Here is a 27,589-nt window from a genome sequence, read left to right as displayed (position 1 = left end):
ATGACATTTAATTCTAGTTTCTGCATGTAGATGGCGCTTTCACATGTATATTGGGTGTTTCATAAACTGCATCATCCTTCAACTATGTAACTAGTGTAAGCATAATATGACACCCTATAAGGTTCTTTTCTGGCCAAAGTCAAATAACATGGATACAAATTACTGATTTTACATGTGCTATAAAATGGAAAGAGTAATGATCCCATTGGCCATGTATAAATTTAGGAACCACATGAAAAATGAAATGCTTTTCATATGGCACAGGTAGGCAGACAAATAGACAGATAGACGGACTGACAGACTGGCTACTATAGGGCATTTCTATATTTTGCTTAAATCAGTTTAGCTTGAGTTAATGACAGAGAGACTATTTACGGATTTTTGGTCAGGTTGGGTATATCTTGTACTTTTTTTTTTGTTAGACTATGATAGTAATTTTTAGGAGATTTTTCCTCTCTTTGTTGATTTAAGTCAAATCAGACCCAGGAAAGCAATTCAGTTGCCTTCAAACTTGTATATGAACACTTGTTAATATTTACCAAGACAAAATTACAAGTTAGATAAGGCATAAATCAGATGAAAACAAAAACATCATTTTTTGTGCTACCTTTATTAGAAAGAGTAATCAAAGGAACCAAGATTCTAGTGGAAATAAAAAAAAATGCAATCCAGGGACAAAGACCAGACATTGAAAACAAAAGAAGTTAGGATAAAGCTAGGTAGAATGGGAAATTATTACATTTTGAGAAAAATCTTTATCAGGCTAATAGTACTTAACCATAAAATGTGTTGGGATAGGCAAAGATACATGGTTATACAAAAAAGAGTACCGTTAGCAGGAAACAGACATTCAGATTGAAGGAGGTGTTTATTTTACGTGGCCTTGCTCCTCTCAACTCAATTTATAAAGGTTTAAAGTATGCTCAAACAACTGATTGATAAATGCCACTGAAAGTCTTTCAGTTGTAAATTTGTGTACTGTCAAAAGTGAAACCCCCTTCTTATTGAAGTAATAATTCAAATATTGTGACTGGTATGTTGACAATTAATTTATCAAAAGTCTATTGTATAGAAGTTTTAAATCTTTTATTATGAATGTAATAAAAATGTAGTGTATAGGATGATATGTTGACTTGAACAGGTTAATAACATCAATTATGAATGAATCAGACCATCGATCACCTGTATTTGTATTATACAGATTGATTTTTACCTATTTTTGCAATTATAGGTGTTAGATTTTGGCAAATTATTTTGATGTACATGTACTAGTTAATTTTTAACAGGAAAGAAGTCACTGTTACTATCCATTAAGGTAAGGGGATTATATCATTTACTTGTACATGTATTTCAGTGATATACTAGAGTGAGGTGATTATGTTTTAGGGATTCATGTTTATCCCTTTCTCTGGTTTGCTTATCAATTCTTTTTTTCCTCTGTTTTTTTCCCCTCTCATTCAGATGCCTACCCATAGTTTTCTATCTATGTGAATTAATGAGAATAATCAAGGGAACCAAGGTTATAGCGGTAATCAAAAGAATGTAATCCAGGGACAAAGACCAGACATGGAAAACAGACATTCACAACAAAGAACATAAAGTAACTAAAATCATACATACAAAGTAACAAAAGTAAATGAGCAACTCGGACTCCACTAAAAACTGGGAGAATGGACCAGGTGCACCGGTAGGGTAAGCGTCCTCTGCATCAAATAACATTTGATTTGTACAAAGATAATTTTACAATGAATCAACTTTCTGTTATAGTTCTTTTTATCTTTTTTTTCTTTTATTTATTTTTTTTCTAAACCTTTGTTACATAAAGTTTGGCACACTTTGTGTGGAAAAAAGGAAACTAAGACATTGCAAACGACAGTAAACTTCAAATATTTGATTTATTGGGGCTGCAGTAAGTACTTGGTTACTTTAAAATAACTTTTTTCAAACCATTTAGGTACTTATGGAAGTGAAAATAGTTTAAGTTTCAAAGAAAAATGTTTACTGTTCTTCCTTTCCCCAATGAGATCACCAACCTGGTAGTTGTGTGTTGGTGGGTTATGTTCCTTTGAAAAACTTGCTAAAATGGTTTGCATTCCATAAATATGGAATGGATTATTGGAAGAGCACTGTCTTGTTGAGTAGGTCTCGTGAAATGTAGTCACATCAAAGAATTTAAAATTGGTAGTCATTGCTTCTCTGCTAAACAAAGGCAAATATGAGATAGAATGACAAGTGGCTGGCTTGGAGTCAGAACTATGCACCCAATTTTGGTGACATGCCAACCTGTAGACTATTGGTTCTGTGAGTTAGCCTAATAAAAATCTGGCTCAGTGTGTCAGACTTGATTAAAGCAGGATCTGTTTGATTGGTAAAAAGTTCTTGTCCTGAAATTAATAAAATATCTGCCATAGAATGTAAACCACAGTCAATCAATCAATCAATCAATCAATCAATCAATCAATCAATCAATCAATCAATCAATCAGTCAGTCAGTCAACCAACCAATCAATCAATCAATCAATCAATCAATCAATCAATCAATCAATCAATCAATCAATCAATTCATTGTACATTACTTTTTTGTAAGTAAAAAGTATTACAAGGGAGAGTAATATAATCAGAACTTGGTCACAATCTGTATATCATGTATATGTTATGTGTGAATTAAAAAAAAATTGTGTTCCATCACTTCACACCATGTTTTATCTTTAAAGGAAAACATTACAAGTACATGTACATGTGTTCACTATTTGTTCATTAATTAAAGGGAGATAACTCTTTTTTTCTAGTACATGTATGAATGATTTATTTGATGAAATTAATTAAATGGTTTTACCTGTCTTTTATGATGGTAGAAATGGTGTAAATAATTAATAAATGAGAAATTAAGTCAACAGATGGTAGAATTAAATCCTCTATTATTTTGTTGTTATATTTTTCCTCCTTAAAGAAGTTAAAAACAGGACATAAAGATTATTTTTCCTAGTTAGTAAGTTTCTGCTATGAATTATAATGAGGTGTCAGTTTTTACTTATTGTTTATGTACAACAACAGTTTGCTGGAATATAAATTAGACGTTGGAAGTATGTGTGTATGCACCTTAATTTGTAGTTTTGAATGTGATTAGAATTTTAATGAGGATTAAAGGAGTAATTTTATCTAATGGAATTTTAAAACTGCTGTTTAGTTTTGATCAAATCGTGAAACTGTTTAGAGGTATGTTAGGAGTTCGAGGGTAAATAATTTAAGGCAAAAAAATATGTCTGTTTTCTACTACCCTACCTATCCTAGTTTTTGGTGCCTACCATAAACATTTTAAGGCCATTTTGGGCATATGCACTTTTAAAGTCCAGATTGCTTCCCCATTAACTCAAAGTAAAATATTTTTTACCTACCCTATTTTTTACTTGCTGTAGCAGAAAACAAGTCTATCATGTTATTTTTGCCCGAACTGATAATCTTTTCTCATGCATTACATCCTAATTTTTTCTATGGTTACTTTAAAAAAAAATTCTTCAAAGATTTAGGAATGATATCCCTTGCAAACAAAGTTTTGGGGAGGGGGTACATCATCTTCAGAAGCTGACGGTTGACTATGCTTCAAGGGAAGTATGAAGCGCAATCAACTGTGGGTTTCCAATGATGGGGGTATATAGGAATCTATATAGGATTCCCTCAATCTGTCTGTCTGCCTGTTCATATTTCTTTTAAGTGTAACTCCACCTAAACCATTTGAAGGATTTTGACGATTTTCATATCAAGGTTCTAAATATGTATGTACAAATAAAATTCCTGTCAGGGGACTACAAAGGGAGATAACTGAACTTCAGGATTTTGAACTTGACATTTTACTCCATTTGAACTTAGGGACATTCTCTTTGTCAGCTTCCTCACAGTATTCCTGATTAGAAATAAAAACTAGGGTTTTTAGGAGTAGTTGAAGTAATTTGAAATATATGGTATTATACATGAATGAAGAAATAATTATATTGTTCTTAATGCTGTATGTTTCTTAATCTAGATATTTTCTCTATTTTCAATATTGGCCACACAGCATGCTCTCATGATTTAACAAATTTGCATGAAATGTTTTGTCACATTTGACATTATAGAATCTGTTTGCTGAGGGTTGTAATCTTGTATTAGCATCAAAGCTTGTGTGACATTTTCAGATCTGCCTCGGATACTCAAATATGTACTATTTTGTATTTAGGTTATATGCTGGTGCATTTGTTGTGTTTCATCAAATCTGTTCCTTTTTCTCTCAGTATAAGTTTATATTAAGGCTTTTTTCTATAGGTATGAATCTTTTTTATACCACCACAAGCTGTTTGATACTGGGCAGTTAATAGAGATTGGGACATCCTTCTGTCTATTTGTCCTTCAACTACTCCTAAACCACATTTTTTTATGAAATTTTTTTTTGGAATGACTATTTGATAATGCTATGCTGAACTGGCTATTTCATTAATCATAGGTTTCAATAAGTAAAACATAGAACTTGCTATAAAACCATATAGTAAGTGTATACCAATTTGTACTTTTATTCGTGGTAACAAATTTTGGTGGCTTAGGGGGAAATGATCAATTCGTTGGTTCTTGAATTCTTGGAAATGACAACTCTATCATACAAATGAATGGAATATTTCCTTTTCATCGGGAACCAAATTTCATGGTTTACAAAACCAATAAAAACCACAAAAATTGGTACCCCACGAACAATAATACTTTCACAGTATCTGTAACTTCTCCTAATTCTCCTTATAGATTTTAAAAAATCTGTATGGAATATGATTTTTGAATATGCAATTGTGGTTATGATTGAAATAAATGTTTGATTTCAGCTAACATAACAGTAACTGCCACTGACTCAGATACATAGCAGGATACCCATTTTGTATCTACAACATCCTTAATGAATTTTAAAGAATTATTGCTACATATTACTTTTGTACAGATTTTTCTTGTAGTTTTACTTTCACTTTGCCATTGAATTTAGTGAGATTCTGTAATCTGTATATGTTAAGCACTTATATGATGCTTAAATGTTCATTTCATGGGAAGTATTACTTTTCTTCTCTTGTCTCTGTTGCCATGAATTGGTCTAAGTGGTGGATTCAAGTGGGGGATTCCAGAGGTTGGAATTAATCTAGAGTGAAATTTGGATAAAAATTACCAAATTATATGGTGATGTTGATCCACTTATTTTCTGGACCCCCTTACTTTAAATCTCTGGACCAACTCCCTTTAAAAATTTTTAAATGTTGAGGCAACAATGGTTTCTATTGGTTAAGATGGATTTTGATGGACTACTGTTTGGTAGAGGAGGATATTGATGTAGACCAACTACAGATTAATAGGAATGTGATTCACCAGCAGAATTTAAATATTCATTAAATGATATTTTTACACTGTAATTGATGTAACACTGTGAAGAATACACATTTTTGGCTTAGTTTATCCAAGCGTGCTGGATGAATTATAACTGTGTTTATGGGTGGGGTTACCAGATATTGCAACATTTTCCCATAATTATTTGAGGATCCTCTTTTAATTTGAAGATTTAAAATAAGATGAGGTAATTTAAATATCTTTAAGGATGATGACTTATATGTAATGTATGTTTTTAAGGATTACAAAAATTTTATATCTTTTTCTCTTTATATGTAAAGAAATTTTACCAATTGATCGAAAGGTAACTTAAACTTGTGCAGGTGTAGCATGTTTATTTCACATAAACTTTGTAACTTCCTTAAGAAATAAGATATTTTATAAACAAAAAATACTTGATACATTTAAAAGTCACTATTGTTTAAACATTTAATACTGTTTTTCATTTTAGTTTATACATTGATGAAGTAACTTGGACACGCATATATACAAGTAAAGAGGATGGAAAGTACTGGCTCTGATCTTTCGGACTGGGAATGTCGAACTTTTGGAAATATTCAGTTAAAGTCTCCACCAATGGTGCACCATGATGACCTGACCTCAGATAGTGATAATCCCCACCTGCCATCTCGTCAAAGAAACTATGGACAGTCTTTGGATACTGGAGATCATGAAACTAAAAATAAGGGAACTAATGCCTTTCACTTGGATAAGGAAAACATTCCAACAAAATGGAACAATTCTTGGGGTTCAAGAGATCGTGATAGTGCGTTAGGTGGTTCTTTAATTTCGGCTTATGGTTCAGTGCTTACAGACAGCTCCAGCTCATTTGATGGGCAGTCTAACTCCGAAAATGAAACTATTTCAAATGTCAGTTCCCCTACACATAGTACTTATGGTCGCTATAGAAAAATCTATGGCAATGAAAGTGATTCAACAGAAACAAATTTGGAAAATGGTGCAGAAGAAGTTGTTGTTCTGCATCGTCTTCCTGGTGAAAATCTGGGAATGATCCTTGGAATTGAGGGAGACAAGACAAAGGATCACATTTCAACAGTGAGGGTAAAATCAGTAACAATTGGAGGAGCAGCATATCGAGCATCAGGCAGCTCTTCTGGTATTGCAGTTGGTGATGAAATCTTAGAAGTAAATGGACTAGAACTAAAGACTTTGTCACATGATGAATGTGTAACAGTATTCAAAGAAATGCCACTGAGGGTAATACTGAAAATCAAGAGGAAGATGAGGAAGAGAATAAAGTCAGCCGCTATGACCAGTGATGATGAACCAGAGGTTAAGAATGGATTTGTTATGAGATACACAGCCTCAGAAAGTGAAGATGATGTCCGAGATGGATTTATTCCCCTTACTTGCGAAATTGACAAAAACCCAAAGGAGAGCTTGGGACTAAGCATTGTGCCAAGTTATGGATCAACTAGACAGTTTTACCAAGTAAGTTCAAACATAAAAAATTTATTTTGATTATTTATAGTCCAGTTCAGTGGTTGTTGTCATTGATGGAGTAACCACAGCATTAGTACAAGCAGGAGGAAAATTGAAAAAAAATATTGTGTTGTTTTTGAAAGAAACACAGAATTTGTTGCTTTCTATTTATGGTATCTAGCCCATAGGTATTATACAAAAAATATCTGACAAGCCTTCAGTATGATGCTGGGGAATCTGTGGGCATTGTATAGAAGGCCAAAAATTATAAAAAATTACTATTAAGGACCAGTTATACTATGCCCCCCCACACAAGAAATTCTGCAAGATCGCATAACAGTGGTTTCCAGCATGTAATTTTTGTCCCAATCCCTGTAATGTCATGACATCATGATAGAACATTTGAAAAGTCAGCCTAGATTCTACCAGACCAGACCAGACAGCTTGGAGTCTTCTGTTTTTTTTAATTCTCGGATTTTCCTATCTCATATTATTAGCCTGGTAGGGGTTTCTAAGATCAAATTTCACTAGCTGTCCTTAAATTTTGTTGGTCTCAAGCTAGCAGTTTAGTGTTAGTGTCAACCCTTTGAGAGATATTGAGACAAAGCAGAGATCTGAAACCATGATGATGAAATATAACAGTTTAATATTTTTTTATAAATGTGGGTATTGACCTTTTAATACATAAAAAAAATATTGCCTGTTAATAACATATTTCACTAATTTGGAATAAAATTAATAAGGCTCAGGATTTATCAAAAATGCAAGATTGAACACTGCATTTTTACTGGTTTGAGTAAAATTTGTATGTATTCAATTAGTGCACTGTTATTATCTTTATACTGCAACAAAAATTTGAAAGAAAAATAATACTTATAGTGATTGGGATTACTGTGCGCCATGCGCCATAGTCGCATTTCCTCATAAAATGGCGCATTGAGTGACTAATGTGTCGCGTCATGTCCATGCATTAAGTTTCTATCATTGATGGTGGATTATTTTCCGCTACTTGTTGCAGTTAAAAAGGCATGAAGATATCTTTTAACAAGGTTTCAATTAGCTACATGCGGGTGTTTTGATCGCCACGTTTTCGAGGGGATTTGAGGACCGGGGTATGAAATGGTTCTTTGTTGTGATTTGTTGGGATTGCATATTTTTCATCATTTATGCATTTGAAAGGAAGAACAATTAATATTGTATTTTTAAAGAACATAAATAACACGATAATATCAGAAAAGTGTACTGGTGGTCCCATTTGAAATTTAAATTGTCACCAAAGTAATTTTTTAAAAGCTTGACCCAAAACAAAACAAGTTATCTTTTTCAAAAGAAAATATAAATTTTGGTAACCAGAATCAAACTGCAATTGTTGTAGAAACTGACTTGCCAACTAAACATGATTCTGAACCCTCCTGTTTACAATACTGATGATGGTGGAGTCATGTCATCTGGTCCTATAGCCCCACCAAAACATTTCCATGATAAATGGACAAAATCTAATTGTAACCAAACTAAAAAAATAAAATAGGCTCTCACCTAAACAACTTAGGGTTCTGTGGTCGTGTGGACTATGATTAAGAACTGGACAATACATAAGTACATGTATAAAAACTCAAACAACAGAAAAGGAAAGTGATATGATGTGACAATTAATTGACATTGACATATAATGCAGTTATATACAATACTGAATAACAAACATTTTAACTCTTAATGAAAAAATAGTCTGTAGTGTAAATTAAACTTTGCTAATGCTACATTGTACATTTGGTCTGCTATATTTACGCGTAGCTGGCCATAGTTGCTATTTCAAATTTTGTCCCATGGTTTTTTTAGGATGGCCAATTGAAATTGAAAATGCCCCATTGAAATGAAGGGAAAGGGGGCCATAGTCCCATTGACAAAATTTTAAACCCAATCACTGTACTTAAGCCAGCTAAATAATGTTTTGATTTAAAGCGGTGACATCTTGACAGCTTACAAACAATGTGATGTTTATTACATCACATCAGACATCGACTGTATTTCACTTGTGATGTGGATTTTGTATTGCTCAAACAGTATGATTGCAGTATTACTACTAACTAGTCTGAAATTTTGCTAAATGTAATTAACCATAGCTTAATTTTCAAAAAACACATGTTAGTGCATGGATGACATTTATATAGTCTAAAGTATCCTGTAGATGTGCTATTGTTCATGGGGTACCAATTTTCGTGGTTTTCATGGGAAGACTAAACCACGAAATTTGGTTCCCAATGAAAGGTAGATTTCCATTGATGCGTATACTGAAATCCTCAAAACCGCGAATTCAAAAATCCACAAACTTGTGTTTCTTCCGTAATCCACAAAAATTGATATCCACGAATTTAAGCACTTTCACAGTATGTTTGTTTTGACATCAGTAGCTGTTTCCTTGAGTGAAGTCAGGTTAAGTAAATTGGATTTTAGTTTCGTTTGAATCATTTTTTTTAAGAATTAACATCCTCCTCCATTTTTTTAATCATTGATTTTTAAAATTTTTGAATTTCTAATTTTTGTTTTTCTAAATTTGTTCTGTTCTTGGGCTCTTGAAGTCATGGATTTAAAAAAAAATATCAAAGTTTCAATCGTAATTGATTATCTTATTTGGAATAAGAATTTGAGGTTAGTCCGAACTAAAAAAATCATGAAAATTGATACCTACATATAATGAATAGAAGTTCTTATACAGCATTTGATGTCTCATTACTAGAATTTAAATTGTAGAAATCTTTGCATAATTTGTTGTTTTGTATATTGATATGAACTTAGTGTGAAAACAATTCATTTGTATTGAATAAGGGGACCTTTGACCTTGTGGTGATAAGAAAAATTCCAGAATAAGGTTTCTTAGTATATTGAATTATCTCTCCTTGAATTTAAATGTTATTGCAAATTATGGTAATTAGAATAATTATTTTCAGAAATGACACCACAATTTGTCCATGAACAGTTGTATGTTGTCAGCAGTAATCTTTACAAACTAGTGTTGGGTGTTCTGTATATCATACTTATATTGTATATGCATTACCTTGTGATCAAATGAGTTACTAAGGAGGAGGGGGGATCAAACTGGGCCACAAGTTTTTTTTTCAATGAAAATGTGTAAACGTTGCATTTATTAAATTCACTTGTGTTAATAATACAATGCAGATAGATGAATTTGATAATTTTATTGAACTTTTTATGTTTTTTCATAAAGCATATAACATTTCAATTTTTATTTTGTAAGGGGTATGGGCTAGTTTACCAAGGACTTTGTATATTTTTTTACTTTATATTTTTGAAAACTGAAAATTTACTAACACTTTTCCAAGCAACTTCTCATCATAGCGGCTTGAAATTTTAACACTTCTTTCTGTCATATGATAAGGTCCATTTTCGAAAAACATTGACATCAACTTCTGTTTAACATTGAGTACTTTGTTTATGTTCCTGATATCATGATTGAAAGTCGGGTATCACTAGTGAGCCATTGCTCACAGATTTATTGTTTTAAGTTTCCAGTTACATGTATTCACTTCTCCAGGGGAGGGATAAATATTTTGTTTCCAATGACTCCTTAACTTCAGAAGAATTTTTAGGGATTTTTTGTCAGCCAATGCATTTGCGCACCTGTTTTATTTTGAATATATTTGAATATATTGACTATAAAACAATATTAAATATTTTTGTCATGCCATGTGTTCTCTTTTGATAATGCAATTAAAAACCTCTCTTCCCCCCTCCATACCCCCTTACACACAAGACAAATTTATAACATTTTTCCCTTATAAACACTATTTTGTCAAAAGCATATCCCAATTGTAAAGTGATGTAAAAAGGCTTAATTTGTACTATCACATCATCTGTATAAAATTATGAAAATATAGTGAAAATATAAGCATATATATTTATGACAGCCTATAGAAATATGTATACATGTACATGTGTATTATCAAGTGATAGCCAGTGTTGATGGTATGTAGATAAAACAAGCAGATGTCCTATCTTTCTATGACCACCAAATACTTTCCCTGGTAAAATGCTACTCTGGGTAAGAAACTGGCAGATATATATTTTAACTGCAAAATACTTTTTGTGCTAAATACTACTCTGGATAGGAAACTGGCAGATGTCATACCTTTCTACACCATCAAATACCTTCTACGGTAAAATACTACCCTACGTAAGAATATGGCAGAAGGTTGATCTCAAAGGTGAAAGACAGCAGGACACTTAGAATTTTGAAAGCATTAAACCAAGACCCATTTGCATTGAGTTGTTACTGTCAGACTGTGTATACAATGCATAATAATGGGAATGTTCTATTATTTTTCCATTTTTCTTTATAGTGTATAAATAGTTAAAAAGTACAACTCTGCTTAGAAACCAGGCAAAGGCTTATAATCGGTGATTATTGCATTTCTTAATCCAAAATATTTTTTATTGAAAATCCTTCTGTAGTCCTATAGAACTGCAGATATTAAAACTTAAAATGTGGTTATACTCTACTACAGAAAAAATTGAGAAAAACATACCACCAGAATTTTTACACTATATGCTGTCAAAAAATATTTCACTTTAAGTTGCAGATCAAAGTACATGAACATAGGAAGAGTTGTTTTTTTTTACCTAACAAATTTACTTTTATAGTTTCATTTATTACCTTAAGATATGATTAATCACCCCCTGCCTGGTTTTGAGGCAGGAAAATATTTAAGTGTTGCATTTTTATCAATGTTTTCACATTGTATATTCAAAACTTTTCCCATGATATAAGATTGAGTCCCAACTCTTAAACATTATTACTTTATATGCTTTTGAATTGTTGGTTTGGAACCATTTCTATCAGAGGATTGAGACTCTCAAAAAGCTGATATCTATATACCTTGTTAAATAAAAAAAATTGTAAAATCTTTTTATAAAAATAAATTTGCCAGATTTTTAAGCAACGTACATGTACATGTAGTACTAAATAACATAATCAAGATATTAGCCCAAATTTTAAGGCATATATTTCTTGTATTTTTGTTGATTGTTTTAAAAAAAACTGGCCATAGCCATCATGCAAAAAAAGGGATGGGGTGGTACGGTAGTTTAATTGGCACACTTTCTAATATAAATGAGGAAATCATGAAGAGCCAAATTGTAGTTGATGCTGAATGTAGTTCATGTATGATGACATCTTTCATTTTAAAAAGTCATTTGTGGTTAAGTTCACACAAATTTCCAAGACAAAAATCATAAAAATAGCAAATTTCAAATTAAAAAATATTGGGATTGCAACCTTCATGTTGGTGAAATCAACCACAGATATTTGATCCCTATATGGTCAAATAGCAACTTCACTTCAACAATGGTAAAATGTGAACTTGTATAATTTCTCTATTACTTTTCAATTTACAGCCATTTGCAGTAGAAAATTCAATTACCACAACCCATAGTGTGTATAAACTCTTCCAATCAATAAATTATACCAAATAACATTTATTTATCACCATGTTAAAAAGAAATGTCTACATTTCAATTAGTTAATTACTGCAATGCACCAAAATTAGACAATTTAAAATCTATGTTTTTATCTTCCACATTATGATAATTTCACACTTTACAACCTGCCCAAACTTGGTATTATTATTTTTAGTCATTAATTTCATTATATCATTCTGTAATTGAGTGTATCTTAAGGTTGAATATTTCTTTGAAATAGACTATAAAAGAAAGATCTTGTACACCTTTTAAAACATGTTCAAAATACCCATGATTGAAATTATTTTTCACAATTGAATAGGATTAATATAGGCTGATATATTATGAAATCTGAAAGCCTTTATTCCTGAAATATTAGGGAGGTATAAGAAGTGAACTGGTAAATTTTTCACTTTTTAAGGACAATTTATAATCAGCGATTTTACAAGTCATGAAAGTTTAGGATCTAATTAGTTGGAAACTTAAAACAGGTGAGAAATTGTACAGTCGATTGAACCCATAAAATAACGTATAATTTTTAAGTTATTGTAAGTAATTTCGTACAGGTAACTACCTGTTTTTAAGTAACATTATCACCTTGAACAGGTGATCGTGTTTGTATGGAATATATGCTTGGAAATAGAACATACATTTCACTCAGCCTTTGAAGTTACCTAAATTTTATTGGTAAGGACTTATGCTGGTTATGTTAGTGAAAGGTTTGTTTTTTATTGCTTAGATAAGTACCAGTATATAGTTGCAATAACAAGAAAGCTAGAATATGTACATGTATAGAAAAAAGAAAAGACTTTATTTTTTCAAACTATGTAATTTTTCTGAAATTTTCTTCTGTTTCTGATCAGTCACAACATGGCAGATTTTCTTGTTGACAGTAAAATTTTGCTTTGTCTATTTAATTTCCCCTTCTACTAATTTTTTTCTGATTTATTTTTTTACAGTACATTATTTCAGCCGAAATATTGAACCTGTGTGTCAATACTCCTTATTTCTTATTATGTATAACAAAATTCCTATTAAAAAATGGTAAAAAAATAATATATGAAACTTCACATACCTAGCCCCCCCCCTCTCTGGGAAGTAGATTTTTTGCAGTTATAACTTGTTGCATATCAATGTACTGCTTGTGTCATTTTGGCAATCTTATAATTTTTATTGTGTTAAATGACTGTAAAAAGATAAGGTATAACTGATTGATTGATTGATTGATTGATTGGTTGGTTGTAGTAAGGACACTTAACAAAAGATCGGTGCATTTATTGAAGTCAAGTAGCCCATGCTTTGTACTAAAACACTCTTTAAAATACATGCACCAGTTGGAGCCTCTTTTGATATGAAAATGGACACCTTGCTACCATTTTAAAGTTTGTAGCATGAAATGGTCAGAGATTCAACATATGACCTTCAATAAATTAAGTCATCATGCTACATGTACCACTAAGTCCATTGTAGGGGTTTGGTATACTGGAAAAAAATATTTCAGTTACAAATAAGTTGATGGTGTACCAAATGATTGTTTCAGACTAAAATTCTTCCACACCCTCATACCAATCTTATTGAAATACAGCCAGATTTGAGTCCTAATCAGACTTATTGCCTGCCTTCCAAGTTTAATCCAGATAAGCTGTGAATAAAATGTCTCTATTTAGTTGTGAACATGCCAAATTTGTCCAGACAATCATAATTTATTACATCTTGATGGTCTAAGTTTGTTTTTGTGTGAATTGTATCCTTTGGGTGCATTTACAATGTTTTAAAATTTCATGCTTATATTCTTTTACATAATATTTATCAAAGGAAAGTTTGGGTCCCTAAAGGCTTTGCATTCAATTGTAAATCTTTTCAATTATATTTTAAAAAGTACAATGTCAAGACGTCTAGGCTACTTTACTGAGAAGATTGTCTAAATGTTGACACAGCACTCCTGTACTACTCCCATCTTACTTTCCACACAATTTAAGCACAAACTTTTGATACAAATTTCTGCTAATTAGACAATAGCGTTTTATAATATGGCTTTAAATTAATTTAACACAAATTATTTGTGAAAAACTGGCTCTTATTGCAATTCCCATGGCACAGTTAAGAAGAATTAGTGTTAAAAACAGTGACAAATTGAAAGTGAAATCAATGTAAGGGAAGGACAAGTTCTGATGTTAAGGAAAAGGCCAAGATTTTAAAGTCTAGAGACAAAGCATAATACAAATAAATACATGTCATAGTAATGTAGACTCTGCCATATAAACCATAAAACACAGTCATCACAATAATGTGATTTATAGCCTTTTTAGGAAGTTAAGAATTTTTACCCGAAATAGTTTCCAAGGCAACTATGGTAGTAAGATGTCAACATTATTTTGAACATGGTGACAGTTGAACATGGAGATGACGATGATTTATTGTTGATGTATATCTGTTGTACAGATGTTAACACTATTTGATGACTGTACCTTCTGATGGTGTTATGTCAACACTTTCTGATGCTAGTATCTGTTTAACAAGTAACATACCTGTCATTAGTTCAGTGGAAGACATTGATATTGACATTCTTCTGTTGTCTATTTGTATTCAGTTTTCATTTCTTTGAATACAATGTATTTAAATAATCTTAAATCAATGGAATAAATGAGTTATTAGTGTATGCATTTATCAAATGTTTTTGAGTATGAGGCTTGGGGGTAGGGGAGGGGGGTTAATTTAAGCCTAGATCAAACTTTGTATCTTTACTGCTCTGTCTTTTTATCATAAATATAAAGCATTTTTTGTAATAGATTTGACTGTATGTTCTAGTTTTCTACCATTAATTCTGACATAAGAAGAAAAATTGCAAAATAAGTTCTGCAAAAATGGATTTAAATTATAGAATGTGAAATTGAAGCAAATGAAACATGATCCTGTATTTACAGATCGTGTTAAATATATACTATATTAAGAAAAATGTATTCTAAACCTAAAGGCTTGGATAACTTGAAATTTAAATCAATGCACCGGGTAGGACACGAATGCATGTTAAAGCCTAACCATGATCATTTAACCAAAAATTATATGTATACATATTCTATCTGCACTGTCATGTAACAAGGTGTATTTGGTAAGGTTTTAAAAGGAAGATATCGCCTTATAGTTATGATTAACGTCTTCCTTTGATAGTTGGTCTCCTACATAGATCTTAGGACATGTTCCTCCATATCTCCGGGACAAATTCCACGTTATGTTGACATTCCTCACGGATTATCATTAAGTCAGGTGTGTATCATTGTTATGTCACTGAGTTTTAACTATATGTCTATATCGGTGAATATACTTATAAATTTATATACACCCGGTTGTGTCTATTCATAAAGTAAAATTATGTTATGAATTGGGTTGTTATGTTATGATAGATGAGTACCCAGTTTTGAGGCCCTATGCATTGGGTGCATAATATCAGAACTAAAGAAAAACATAGTATTATTCTTTTGTTTTAAAAAAAAATTACCAAAAATGCTCCACATAATTGTATGACATTGCTCCAGAGGAGCCCTGTGCATACTGGAAAGAGGTCAAAGGTCAAGGTCTTTTGAAATAATTTGAAGTTTAATATACTTAATAATATTGTTCTGTAATTCAATACTTGCTTGGAAATAATGTGGCTTGTCTTAAAATGTGTTTCAATTGAAAATGCATGAAATTTGCATACTGGTAGTTTTTTTTTACTGTATTGCCATTTTCATTTGTCCTGGGCAACAGGACAACCTTTTAATTCATACCCAAAATTAATTTCCCATAACTTTGAACAAGTTGACAGGTATGAGAAAACCACTTTCAATAACACATGTGCTGGAAAGTTCATTCATAACTTTTATACTTGAAATAGTTTGTTGTGGTTGATACTGAGGAATTTGGTTTTGTTGACTCAGGATTTTACCTCTACTTTTAGATGTTTGGTTTTCAAAATCAAATATTTTGATATCTGTTTACATAAAGACAAGTAACAGTTTATTCTTAAAGACCCCAAATGTCCTTCATATAAGTGACCCTGAATCAAGTTTTTAATTGCAATTCTATTCTGTCTAATCATATTTTATTTAAAAGCTGTCAATTAATTTCTAGTACTTCAATTCATTGACAGATTGATCAAATTCTGCAATCTCTACTGTGAACCAAATAACTGAATCTGGATTTATTATGTATAAATACACTAGCTTATAAGCTTTGCTATTCAGAATGTGAGTAAACCCTTTTCCCGTTAAGGACCCAAGAAGCTCTTTCCTCATGTACTGTATTGATTTGCATAAGGAGGTCGGGTGTTTAGTAATGAGTATCATAACAGAGATGTGAAAGCTTTGAAATAATAAATGTACCTCTATGCAGAAAGTTGCAAATTTTATGCATTTCTTTTCTTCGAATGACCATTGAGATTAGGTGATAGGGTGAAATAAAAAGTTCCCTTTACTTTTAATTTGTGCAAAATGAATTACAACCATTAATTGGGGATTTTACCACCATATTTTACAAATTTAAGCCTTATAAGATTATTGATGATGGGGCAAAAAGCTGAAAATATTTGATTTGAAAATTTGTGGAAGCCTAAGGTTCTATTTGTTTCTGGATACCTGGGCTCTTGATAACAGCTATTCTTTATGGTTATATAGCCAGTAATCTAAACAACCTTGCCATAAGACTAATATGTCATTACACAGGCTTGGTACTCAGTGTGTTCTATTTAGTTCTTTTGTGTTGTAGAATTTGTTCTTGACCCTACCGGTGCATCTGGTCCATGCTCCCAGGTTTTAGTGGAGTTCAATTTGATCATTTATACTTTTGTTGCTTTGTATGTATTATTTTGGCTATTTTATGTTTTTGTTGTGTGTGTCTGTTTTCTGTGTCTGGTATTTATCACTGGTGACACATTCTTTTGATTTCCACTGGAGTCTTGGTTCACTTGATTTTTTCTCTTCTCAGTTGTTCTTATTGTGTTTACAGCATTGCTTTGTTTATATAACTTCTTTCATTTATATCTTCTGTATTGCTACTTTTTTTTATTATAAAAATACTTTACTGCAGAGATGATCACAGTATTCTTTATTTATTCCATTGTGCTTCCTTTGAGCTAATGTTTGAACTTTTGATGTTAGATCTTGTGATATTTATTTTACATTTGATTTCAAGTTCATTCTGAATATCATGTTTTATCAATAAAGATTGAAAAATTGATGGCTAATACAACTGTATAGACTGCTGAATATTGATATATACCTTTAAGTATGATAGTCATCTGTTCTATAGTTTGTTAACGTTGCCCAATACACACAGTAGAATTGTAAAAGGATTCGATCATATCTGATTTTGTGAACAAAATATATTACAAGAGATTTTTTCAATGGTTTACCGACGGACATAATCACCTTAACTTTACACTCTATTGTTGGAGGGATTTACTTTACGTTTTGTAAGAATTGTCCATTAGAGCTTTCCATACCAGAAAGAAACCCGTCAGACAAGTTTTTTAAATAAGTGTCATAGATAATTTACTCACAATATAAATCTGATTTCCCGTTATTGACAAACCTTCAATAAATTGGTTGTAAGCTATGAAAGGAACAGTCTTGCGTGCTACACACTGAATAAGTAAGTAAATGCATTAATTGTGTTATTTTTTTGTTCTAGATTGCTCATAGAGGAAATTAAACCTCCAGATTCAAACCATCGTGTTCACCTATCAAAGAATTCTAAAGCATCTATTTCAAATTTCTTGAGATTTTTTTTTTTTGGTTATTCTGTATACTGATAATTTTTATATTCCCATCTATTGATGTATGATGGCATACCATGTCTGTCTGTCTGTTAAAATAAATTTTAAGTTAAGAATTTTGGGCACAAAAACTAGAATAGGGGAAAAACAAACTAATATCATGTGTTTTAGTTACTTTTTTTGTTATCAACAGTATACAGCTACAGAGATGAACTATTACAAGATATATGTCATTTTCTCTTGCGTAAACAAGTAGCCAAAATGTTCCTGAACTTTGCATGGGCATAGTATGGTTTCCATCACTGATTTATAGTCATGTTATTGCAGAAATTTTTATTCCTAAAACTTATTGTATATATATGCTGATATATTTTTTTCCTGTTAATAGCCAATGTTGTATCAAGTAGTGCTGACTCATACATTTCATATAGACTCACATCTTTTTAAGCAGATTTGTTAGCAATTTTCATAGAAATATCGTTTTTATTTTCTCTTTGATGTTCTATATTTTTGCTAAATCTCATCCATTTGTATTTTGAAAGCTTGGCATCCCTGTGTCTTAGACCTTTCAATTGTATCAATCATGTTTTACAGTGGGCTGAATGCATTTAAATAATTCAACATTTTGCAAAAATGTTAAAGTGTATCATCAGCTGCCTGATAATTACTTGGATATGTATTTCAAGTCAAAAGGTTTTTAGTTGATGGAAATGAAAAAAAAAGTGTGTTATGTACATGTATTACAAATTTAGGACCTTTTTCAATATTTTCCCATTTCGCTTGGCTGGAGTTATAATGAAGTGTAATATGATTTAAAGGTAGGAATAACTTAATGCCTGGATAGTTACTGAGATCAAAATATTTTGAAATAGTTTTATATTAAAATACTTCCATTGTTGTCTATTAAATAATGGCTGACCTAATAGTTTTCTCAGGTGTAACATCAGATTTTTAATGATTTAAGAAGTCCAATGCTTATTTCAGTTCAATGTAAATTCATAAATATTGATGAATACTTTTGTTGTTATATCAGAAGATGTTTGATTACACAGGTTATTGGTTTTACCCATGGTTTACATAGGTTATTGGTTTTACCCATGGTTTGGTTTGGACAGGTTATTGATTTTACCCAGGGTTTGGTTTAGACAGGTTATTGGTTTTACCCATGGTTTGGTTTAGACAGGTTATTGGTTTATCCTGGGTTTGGTTTAGACAGGTTATTGGTTTATCTTGGGTTTGGTTTAGACAGGTTATTGGTTTTACCCAGGGTTTGGTTTAGACATGTTACACTGTATTTTAATTGAGACTGAGGTTGCAACTTGCATTTACATTGAGTTGCACTAGTTTGTTTATAAAACTGACTCTCCAAAACTTGATGAAAATATTTTTATGTAGTACAGTGGCAGATCCAGGGTGGGGTTCCAGGCACCCCTTAGAAAATTGTTGAAAATTGTTTAAGATACCCTCAGAATGCAGGATTTGAGGTTTAATATTTCAAAATTTTCTTTGGGGGAGCATGCCTCCAAACCCCCCTAGCAAATATGGTGATCCTGTCAAGAATTTTTTTTTGCCCCCCCCCCTCCTTACCTAAAACTCGGGCTCTGCCACTGTAGTAGGTCATTATTTTCATATGGTGGGACAGTAGGTGAGTTTTTCAGGAGTCTCATTATCTTAGTATCTCCTCCTTGTTGCTATTGATTATGTTGTTAATACAGCACATCCATTGAGCAGTTTCCTTTTCTATTTTACTCTCTAAGCACATCAATTAAAGTGATTAGATTGGGTTGCTTTAATAGAATAATTGATTCACCTGTAAATATATAGTTCAGGTGTAGTATGTCGTTACCTGTCAGTATCAGACTTCTGCTTGTTTGTTTATAAATTTAAGATCAATGACAACCTTATCTGCAATATTTAAGGACCATTTTAAGTAGAAAGTGATTCATGTTTTTGAGGGAGATAGGCTTTTTAAGGTATGCATGATATTTTTATGAGAATAAAACTAGAAAATAAATTAGTATTAGAAATATAACTGATCAATTATCAAGGTTTTTATTGTGATGTGGTTAATGAACAAGATGGGACACAGAAATCAGGGCTGTTCAGTAAATTGGTAGCAGTATTATTTGTGTATTTTGTTGTTTACTTAGCTGCCACCTATTTTTCAGGAGTTTAGTATCATTTTCTACTTATCAGTATTATTAACTTTCTCAAGCTTTTGGATGATTTCAGCTACTTCTGGTATTCAATTTATCAACCCTTCAATGTCTTCTGTTTAAATGTTGTTTTTTGCTCAAATCTATCCACTCTGGTTCTCTATAAATGTTGATTGACATATTCAGTAGTGTACAAAGAATGGGATGCTTATGTTGGATATTCTAAATTGGCAAGACAGAGAATAATTGGGACTGCCAAAGAAAGTCTCAGTATTACATTATGCATGAATCTTAGATGAATTTGTGCTTGTATCCCTTTTTTTTCCTACTTATATGTAATTCTTCATATCAACCAAGGTGTAAACAGGTATATGATTCAATATTCTAATGTTGACAAGTAATCTGAGTGCATTTCATTTCATCTGATGATACTTCCTGCTAATTATAGTATTATGACATTTGAATTACATACATGACAATAGATTCATCTCATCAAAACTTTTATTTTATGATTTTTTTCTCTAAGTCAGCCTAAAAAATATTTTTCCTGGAATGACTCCTAAAATGGTTTTTATGATGATTAGACAATTTATCTGTATAAATTTAACATGTTACAATTTATGGTGCGGAAAAAAACATAAATAACTGCTGGTTGATTGATTAGTGTATAAAAATTATATCAGATTAATGGAATAGACTTTGTGGAAGTGAAATTGATGAAGTAACATATCTTGGATAGGTATACATCTCTTCTTGAACGAAGGTATTTTTTTACAGCTAATACAGTTTAACTATGTAGTACATGTACTTGATTTTTAATTACATGTACTTGAATTTATTTGAATTCTTGACATTCTATGGATATCTCTGATGCAGGAAGCATCAAATTGTATACATATATTCATGGTCAATATCTATAGGATTATGTCCCTTTTAAAAAAAGAAATCTTTTATGTGACTGTTTTGAAGTAAAACTGACACATTCAATAAAAGATTTTTTTCTTTTATTATAACAAGTAAAATGCATCATTTAACTCTTAAAGGGAAGCTCAAGTGATCAGGTAAATTATATGTTATTTTGCATTTATAGATGAAAAAAAAAAAACAAAAAAAATGTATTTGGCTTAACATTATATTTTATTTTTTTTAGATTAAGAGACTTCTACCTAGCGGTGCAGCATCTAGGAGCAGGAAGTTAAAAGTTGGTGATCGACTTGTTTCATGTAATGGAATAAACTTAGCTGGTGTTAATCAGTCAAAGTGCTTGTCAATACTCAAATCAGAAGCTAATAATGGAGATTTTGAAATTGGAGTTTTAAGGCCAGTTGATAATGATATTCCAACAGAATTTTCATTGACAGTAACAAATGGACATACTGGTGAAACTAACCTAATTCTTAAGTCACCAAAACTCAATAGGAAATTTGAAGACAACCTGTTTGATACTGAGGGTGAATCTGAGGTTGTACTGAACAGTTTCCAAAATTCTAACAATTTATTTGCATCCAATAAAGCAAAGTTGTTGTATCAGAAACCAAACCAAACAACTCAGTACTCATCTGACCAGAGTACTGATTTGGACTCAAGTTTTGAAACTAGAGACTTTTATCAAAAAGAAAGAAATTCAAAAATGGCAAGTAGTGAAGATCCATGGAGTTTTGCCCTCCCCCCTCCAGCAGAATTTTCTGATCAGAATCAGGACAAAGATGATGATGAAAAGGAAGATCAAGTACCTGCACCAACAATTGATGATGTACTCAATGAGTATTCACCAACATGCTCTAACATGAGTACGCCAATTCATCAGCCTTCTGGACAGGTTACGGACATGAAAATGATTGAGGCTTTAGTAGGTTTGGAAGAGGATCGAGATGTTTCTGAGGAATTTCCCCTCACTCAAATTGATGAAAGTCCTCTTGAACAATCAAATACTGTGGATAGGATCGGAAAGAAAATGAATGAAGTAGTTCAAAATGATTTAAATGACAATCAAGAGGAATTAGTCAAAGAAAATGATCATACAAATTATACAAATACCAATGGAGATTTAGGAGGTCAGTTAGCAGACGACACTGATTCAAAATGGCTGCCAGAACAAAATGATATTGAACTTAAAAATGAAATTGTCTCTGAAGATTTAGACACAAAACCAAAACTAAAATCAAAGAACTATTTTGGTCTTGTTGGAAAAGTTCATCATTTTTACTATAACTCAAGTGACAGCCTGTCTCAGACTGAGAGTGGTGATGATGACATGATACAACCTATTAAAGTTAAGAAAGAATTATCAGTCCCTGATTATTTACAAGATCGGTCTAAGACAGTTATAACTGTTGTAAATGAAGAAACAATAACACCATCAGCAATAGAAAGAGACAACAAAATACCAGTTTCTGCTCGGTTTGATGTGAACTCTTTTGTTGAAGTGAATAAGGAAGAAAGATGTCAAAGTGAAGATATTCTCCTGCCACAAAAGTCCTCCTCTCCACCATTACCTGATATGAACAAAGACCGTCCTCCCAAATCACATGTGTCAACCAAAGTTGAATTTGATGGGGAGGAAATTGTTGAAACATTTGTACCAATAAAAGCAAAAAGGGAGGATCATTCTAAGATTTTAGAGGAGAAACTAGGTAATGGTATTGAGGAGGAAACTATTGTACGATCTGAAATCAAGAGAGACAACTCTTTTGGAGACCATGTTCAAACAATAATGATTGGTAATAAATTGGCCAAATCTGTCAAAGAAAAGACTGAGAACTACAAAAGTATTGTTACTTTATCAGGAAGTGTTCAAAGTACAGAAATATTTGAGAAGCATGAATTCTCCGATATGGAGGTGGATAATGCAAGAAGAGAGGAAGAGCTGAATGGTAAAGGTGGGAATTCCAATAAAGTGGACCCATTAGCAAATGAAATTTCTGTAACAATACCAATGCAAAGTACTCATGAAAATGAAGGCGCTAATGAAATTGGTGGATATAAAACTGAGATTTCTGTCAAAGTGCAAAATTACAATAATTCAAATGACAATTTAAAAAACGAAAGTGAATTGGATGCTAAGGTACAAAAAGTTTCCGAACACAATGTGACGGAAAAATCAGGCGTTGACATTACTCCAACACACAAAACAACTGTTTCTGTAACCAGTACCCTGAATACACAAGGATCATCCTCACCTACCTCTTCAACAATCAAACCTCTTACTACCATCAAACCATTGTCATTTAGTTCATTGTCACTCAATAGACCGAACAAATATAAAAGTGTGATAGATACTGGATCAAAACCATCTCTGTTGTCAACAATATACAGCAAAACTCATGCTATTTCTGCTAATGTCAGATCAGAAACGGAGGAGTTCCAAGTAAATGTGATGAAAGGGATTCTTGGTATTGGAATGAAAGTAGAAGTTAAACCTGAAGGATATGTACAGGTCACTGAAATCCAATCAAGTGGACCTGTTGGCAAGGATGGTAATATAAGGTAGGTAACTACATGTATAATATTGTCCACTTCTTTCTGTAAGAATCAGACACAGAGCATAACATGGTAATTTGACGATTTGTACCATTATAATCAGGGAATAAAGACAAGGTTTCCCCATGTCATTTTGGTCAAATGAGATATAATTTCATTGAAATGCACTAATAATGAACATTTCAGGGAAAAGAAAACTTCAATTTTTCTAACATTTTCAAACCCAGTGATGCACTTACTAGACCTTACTCTGAATATGACCTCATCTTCCTCTTGTGTTTTGAAGATGCCATTGTTTTTTTTTCTGGGAACAATAAGTCAGATAGTGTTTACAGATGTATCATTGATGTCAAGGAATTTTTTTGCTATGAATTGTTACAATGACATTTGCATAAAATTCTTATGGACTGTCAGCATTTTTTTTTATTTTCAATATTATATTATCTTTGGTACCCTCTATTTGTAAAGTATATGAAATTTCTTTTGCATAAAGAAAAAAATTCTAGGTGATCTCAGAGCACCTTTCAAAATCTGTTCAACTTTTACATAATGTTACTTTTTATCATTTTGATTGATTATTATATGATGAGATGTGTGTTATATGGTTCAGATATTCATAGGGAAATTTAAAAATTGACCAATGAATCTTTTGCAATGTCAAGTGGTTCATGAAATTGTTTCTTCAATTCTGTCTAAATGTTATCTCAGGTAAATTAATTCCATATAAAATTTATATGTTGAATGAAGTGTATGTGTGTGTGTGTGTGTTTTTTTTTTTCTAAGTAAAATTCTCTAGATGTACATGCCTTTAAAATCTTTTTTTCATTGTTTTGTCACATTTTCCTGTTTATTCTTCAGGGTTGAATTTGAAAAGTTAGTATAGGGTAAAATTTCAGTTTGAAAAGTAGAAATAATTTGGTCAACTAGTATTTCCTGTTGTTTTAGCTGACGACCAAGAGCAGATTTTCTGATAAAATATGTTTATGTTAATCAATGGGGCAGCATTTATATATTTCATGAATGGGAAGTAGTCAACTTTACCTAAATATGCTACAGAGAAATTACTTTTTTTTCAGTGAATCTTTTTGAAAGAATATTTCAATAAACATATCAAACAAAATTTTCAGAAAATTATCACACTTTCTTAAGAATCGTATACTGTCCTCCAGATATAGACATTTTCCCTTCAAAACAAACTTTAAGTCTGATGTATATGCACAAGTTGTAAAGCAGATCAAAATGTAGACAAATTGTTTTATGATTTATTGACAAAAATGACGTCAAATGTAATAATGTTATCATGTGTATGATCTGTAGAAACAAATCAAGAAGTTCAACAGATGTAATCAGTATGTCCTATGGACATCTGACATTACTTTCCTGTTAAAAACAAGGTTGAAAAATTCATTTTGTACATTAAAGGTTGTCACCTATAAAAACTATGGTGAAACAGTCTAAATAAAGTACTTTTTGCCTGCACAAATGTTAAATTTTTTTCTTAAAATGGTCCTGGAAATTATTTTTGTCTTAATTGGATAGTCACACAAGTTGAAATGCACCTGTTAAGACGGGTATTCAGTTTATGCAGGTTCAAAATGCAATAGAACCTTTTTAGACTGAACCCTGAATAAGTCCTTAATGAAAAATACTTAGATTCTCATCTAGTTTTCTTCAAATTTTGTGGTGCCAGGTGGGTTAATTTTATTTTTATTTTTTTTGTCAATTTTTGTGAAAAATACTGTCATTTTGAAAGAAATTGACCTCAATTGGGAAATTTTTTTTTTTAGGAGAATGAAAAAATCGAGTTTAGGAGGGGATGAGAATCAAGGTTATCTTTTATTTTGGCCTGATCCAAATTTTTAAATGTCCCTTTTAATACATTGATTTAAGTACTTCTCTGTCTAAGAATCAGACAAAGTGTCTATACCTAATTAACACCAGAAGTTTACCTTTTTTAGAAATTGATTGGTCTAATCTAATTGAAAAATAAAAAAAAAAAATGGTGAGAAAGTTTCCCTGCATTTTTCCTTATATAAGCAGTCAAAGATACATTTTTGTCACAGATGCTTCAGGATTGATTTTAATACCTTTGTGGTTGTTTTCTAGATGTATTGAATATATTTGAGTCAAAAAGACCAAATTGAGAAAAACGATGTGCCAGTCCCATTGACTTGTACTTACACAGAATGGTGTTTCATTGTATTTTGAATCTTGGTAAACTTTAAGACTTGTCCTATTGGTATGGAACAAAGTTTAAAGTCCAAAAGTGATTCAATTTAGCCAGGCTTCACTTTAAAATATAACTCAGAATTGTAAATTTGAATCAAGATTAGTCTGTTAGACTCTAATTTCAATTAATCCCTCTGAATAAATTTGTTTTGCCAGAGTATCAGGGTATAAGGTGGAAATACACCAAGTCTAGTTTTCATTAGACTGCTTGAAAATAAAAGAACTGTCTTCTTGTCTAACAGTTAATTGCATGCTTCAATTTTTTATTTTGAAAAAAAAAATATCTGTTTAACAATAAAGACAAAGATTTCCTGAATTCAAGATATTTTCATGCATTGAACATCAGTTTTTATAGAAATAATTTTGCTGAAAATTTAGACATTCATAATAATGATAAAATAATATATATTTAATGTTGATGGATGTACATTTTTTTTCTCACAAAAATATGCTAATATTTTCAACCCTTAAAATTATCATGTTAATAAAGAAATACTGCTGCTCCTTATCTAAGGGAGATAATTCTAGTTTTACTCAGAAATATAACTACAAGGAGAGCTTGAAACTTCAGATAAACCATTTTAATCCCTGTATTTTTTACACCAGCTCTGAGTCAAGCACTGTCTGTGTAGTTGTCCTTTGTCACTTTTTGTGTTTTATGTATTGACTTGCAATTATGCTTTTGAGTTACTAGTATGTGCAACTCTGTGTACTCCCTCATTTTTTATGGCAGTCAATAAGAGCTTGTCTTTCTATGTGGATTTAACTCCGTGTTTGGGCTGAACAGTGCCTTATTGTGTTTTTGGTTGCATTTCTATTTAAGAGGAGTTGTCACATAAACATTTTTTTCTACTCCATCTTTATTTCTCAAGCCAGATTATTCCTTTCCCACTTGCTGGTAGCAGAGTGCTATTGATGATACATGCAGTGTTATATTGAAAACTTAAAAAGTTTCATGTGTCATGTTTTTTGTCTAAAACTCACCCATTTCAGGTGATGGAAAAACATATATGAGCCTTAGTTTAGTAAAAAAAAGTTTGTTTTTAAGTGTACACTGTATATGTGTTTTATTGATATTGTATGTGCTTGAAAAAAAAAATCATTGTTTATATTGTTAAAAGTAACTTTTTTGTATTTTGCAGGGTAGGTGATTACATCCTGTCCATAAATAGCACAGAGGTCACAGGTCTCCCTGACCACAAGGTTCAACAAATCATCCGATTACTTCCTCGAGGGCTTGCTAAAATTGTTGTTAGTGTAACACCTCCAGATCTTTCTAAAATAGGTAAATTGGAACTTATTAGTTGGTTCAGTAATACATTTGTGTTTCTCATGTTACATCGTTACCTATTGTCAGCATTATTTAGGTATTAACATATATCATTTTCACATTTAGGGGTTTTTTATCAGTAAAAAAATATATCATTCACATACATACATATATACATACATGCATACAGACAGACAGACAGACAGACAGACACACACACCTGAATAGCAAAACACAAGGGTATTGCTATTTTCTTTTTACTTCATACTGAAAAACTTGCTATTTAAGCTGTATATACTAACATCACAGGACTTAAAATTCCTGTAACTTATTGGGAAATATTAAACAACGGAACTTTAATTTTAATTGAAACAATAAGGAATTATTAGCATTTGT

General features: G+C 31.6%; 1 protein-coding gene across 4 annotated transcripts in view; it reads left to right on the top strand.

Moving 5' to 3' along the window:
- The window catches only part of LOC148621573 (uncharacterized), a 41,480-nt gene that overhangs the window by 6,052 nt on the left and 7,839 nt on the right, over positions 1-27,589 (top strand). For 2 of the 4 annotated variants that reach the window (XM_088576077.1, XM_088576078.1), the window contains exons 2-4: positions 5,843-6,843; positions 21,365-23,700; positions 27,066-27,208. In XM_088576077.1, coding sequence (XP_088432203.1) covers positions 5,893-6,843; positions 21,365-23,700; positions 27,066-27,208 — 3,430 coding nt within the window. In that variant the 5' untranslated portion in view covers positions 5,843-5,892. Of the gene's footprint in view, positions 1-3,065; positions 3,217-5,501; positions 5,579-5,842; positions 6,844-21,364; positions 23,701-27,065; positions 27,209-27,589 lie in introns of those variants that run through there. The other 2 variants (XM_088576079.1, XM_088576080.1) reach the window with 2 other exon arrangements.

This window comes from Perna viridis, chromosome 3, assembly GCF_037379345.1.
Source record: "Perna viridis isolate PV_CMFRI_1.1 ecotype Kerala chromosome 3, ASM3737934v1, whole genome shotgun sequence".
NCBI classification, from domain to species: domain Eukaryota; kingdom Metazoa; phylum Mollusca; class Bivalvia; order Mytilida; family Mytilidae; genus Perna; species Perna viridis.
The sequence above is the reverse complement of the archived record's forward strand: the minus strand, read 5'-3'. Positions and strand labels throughout refer to the sequence as shown.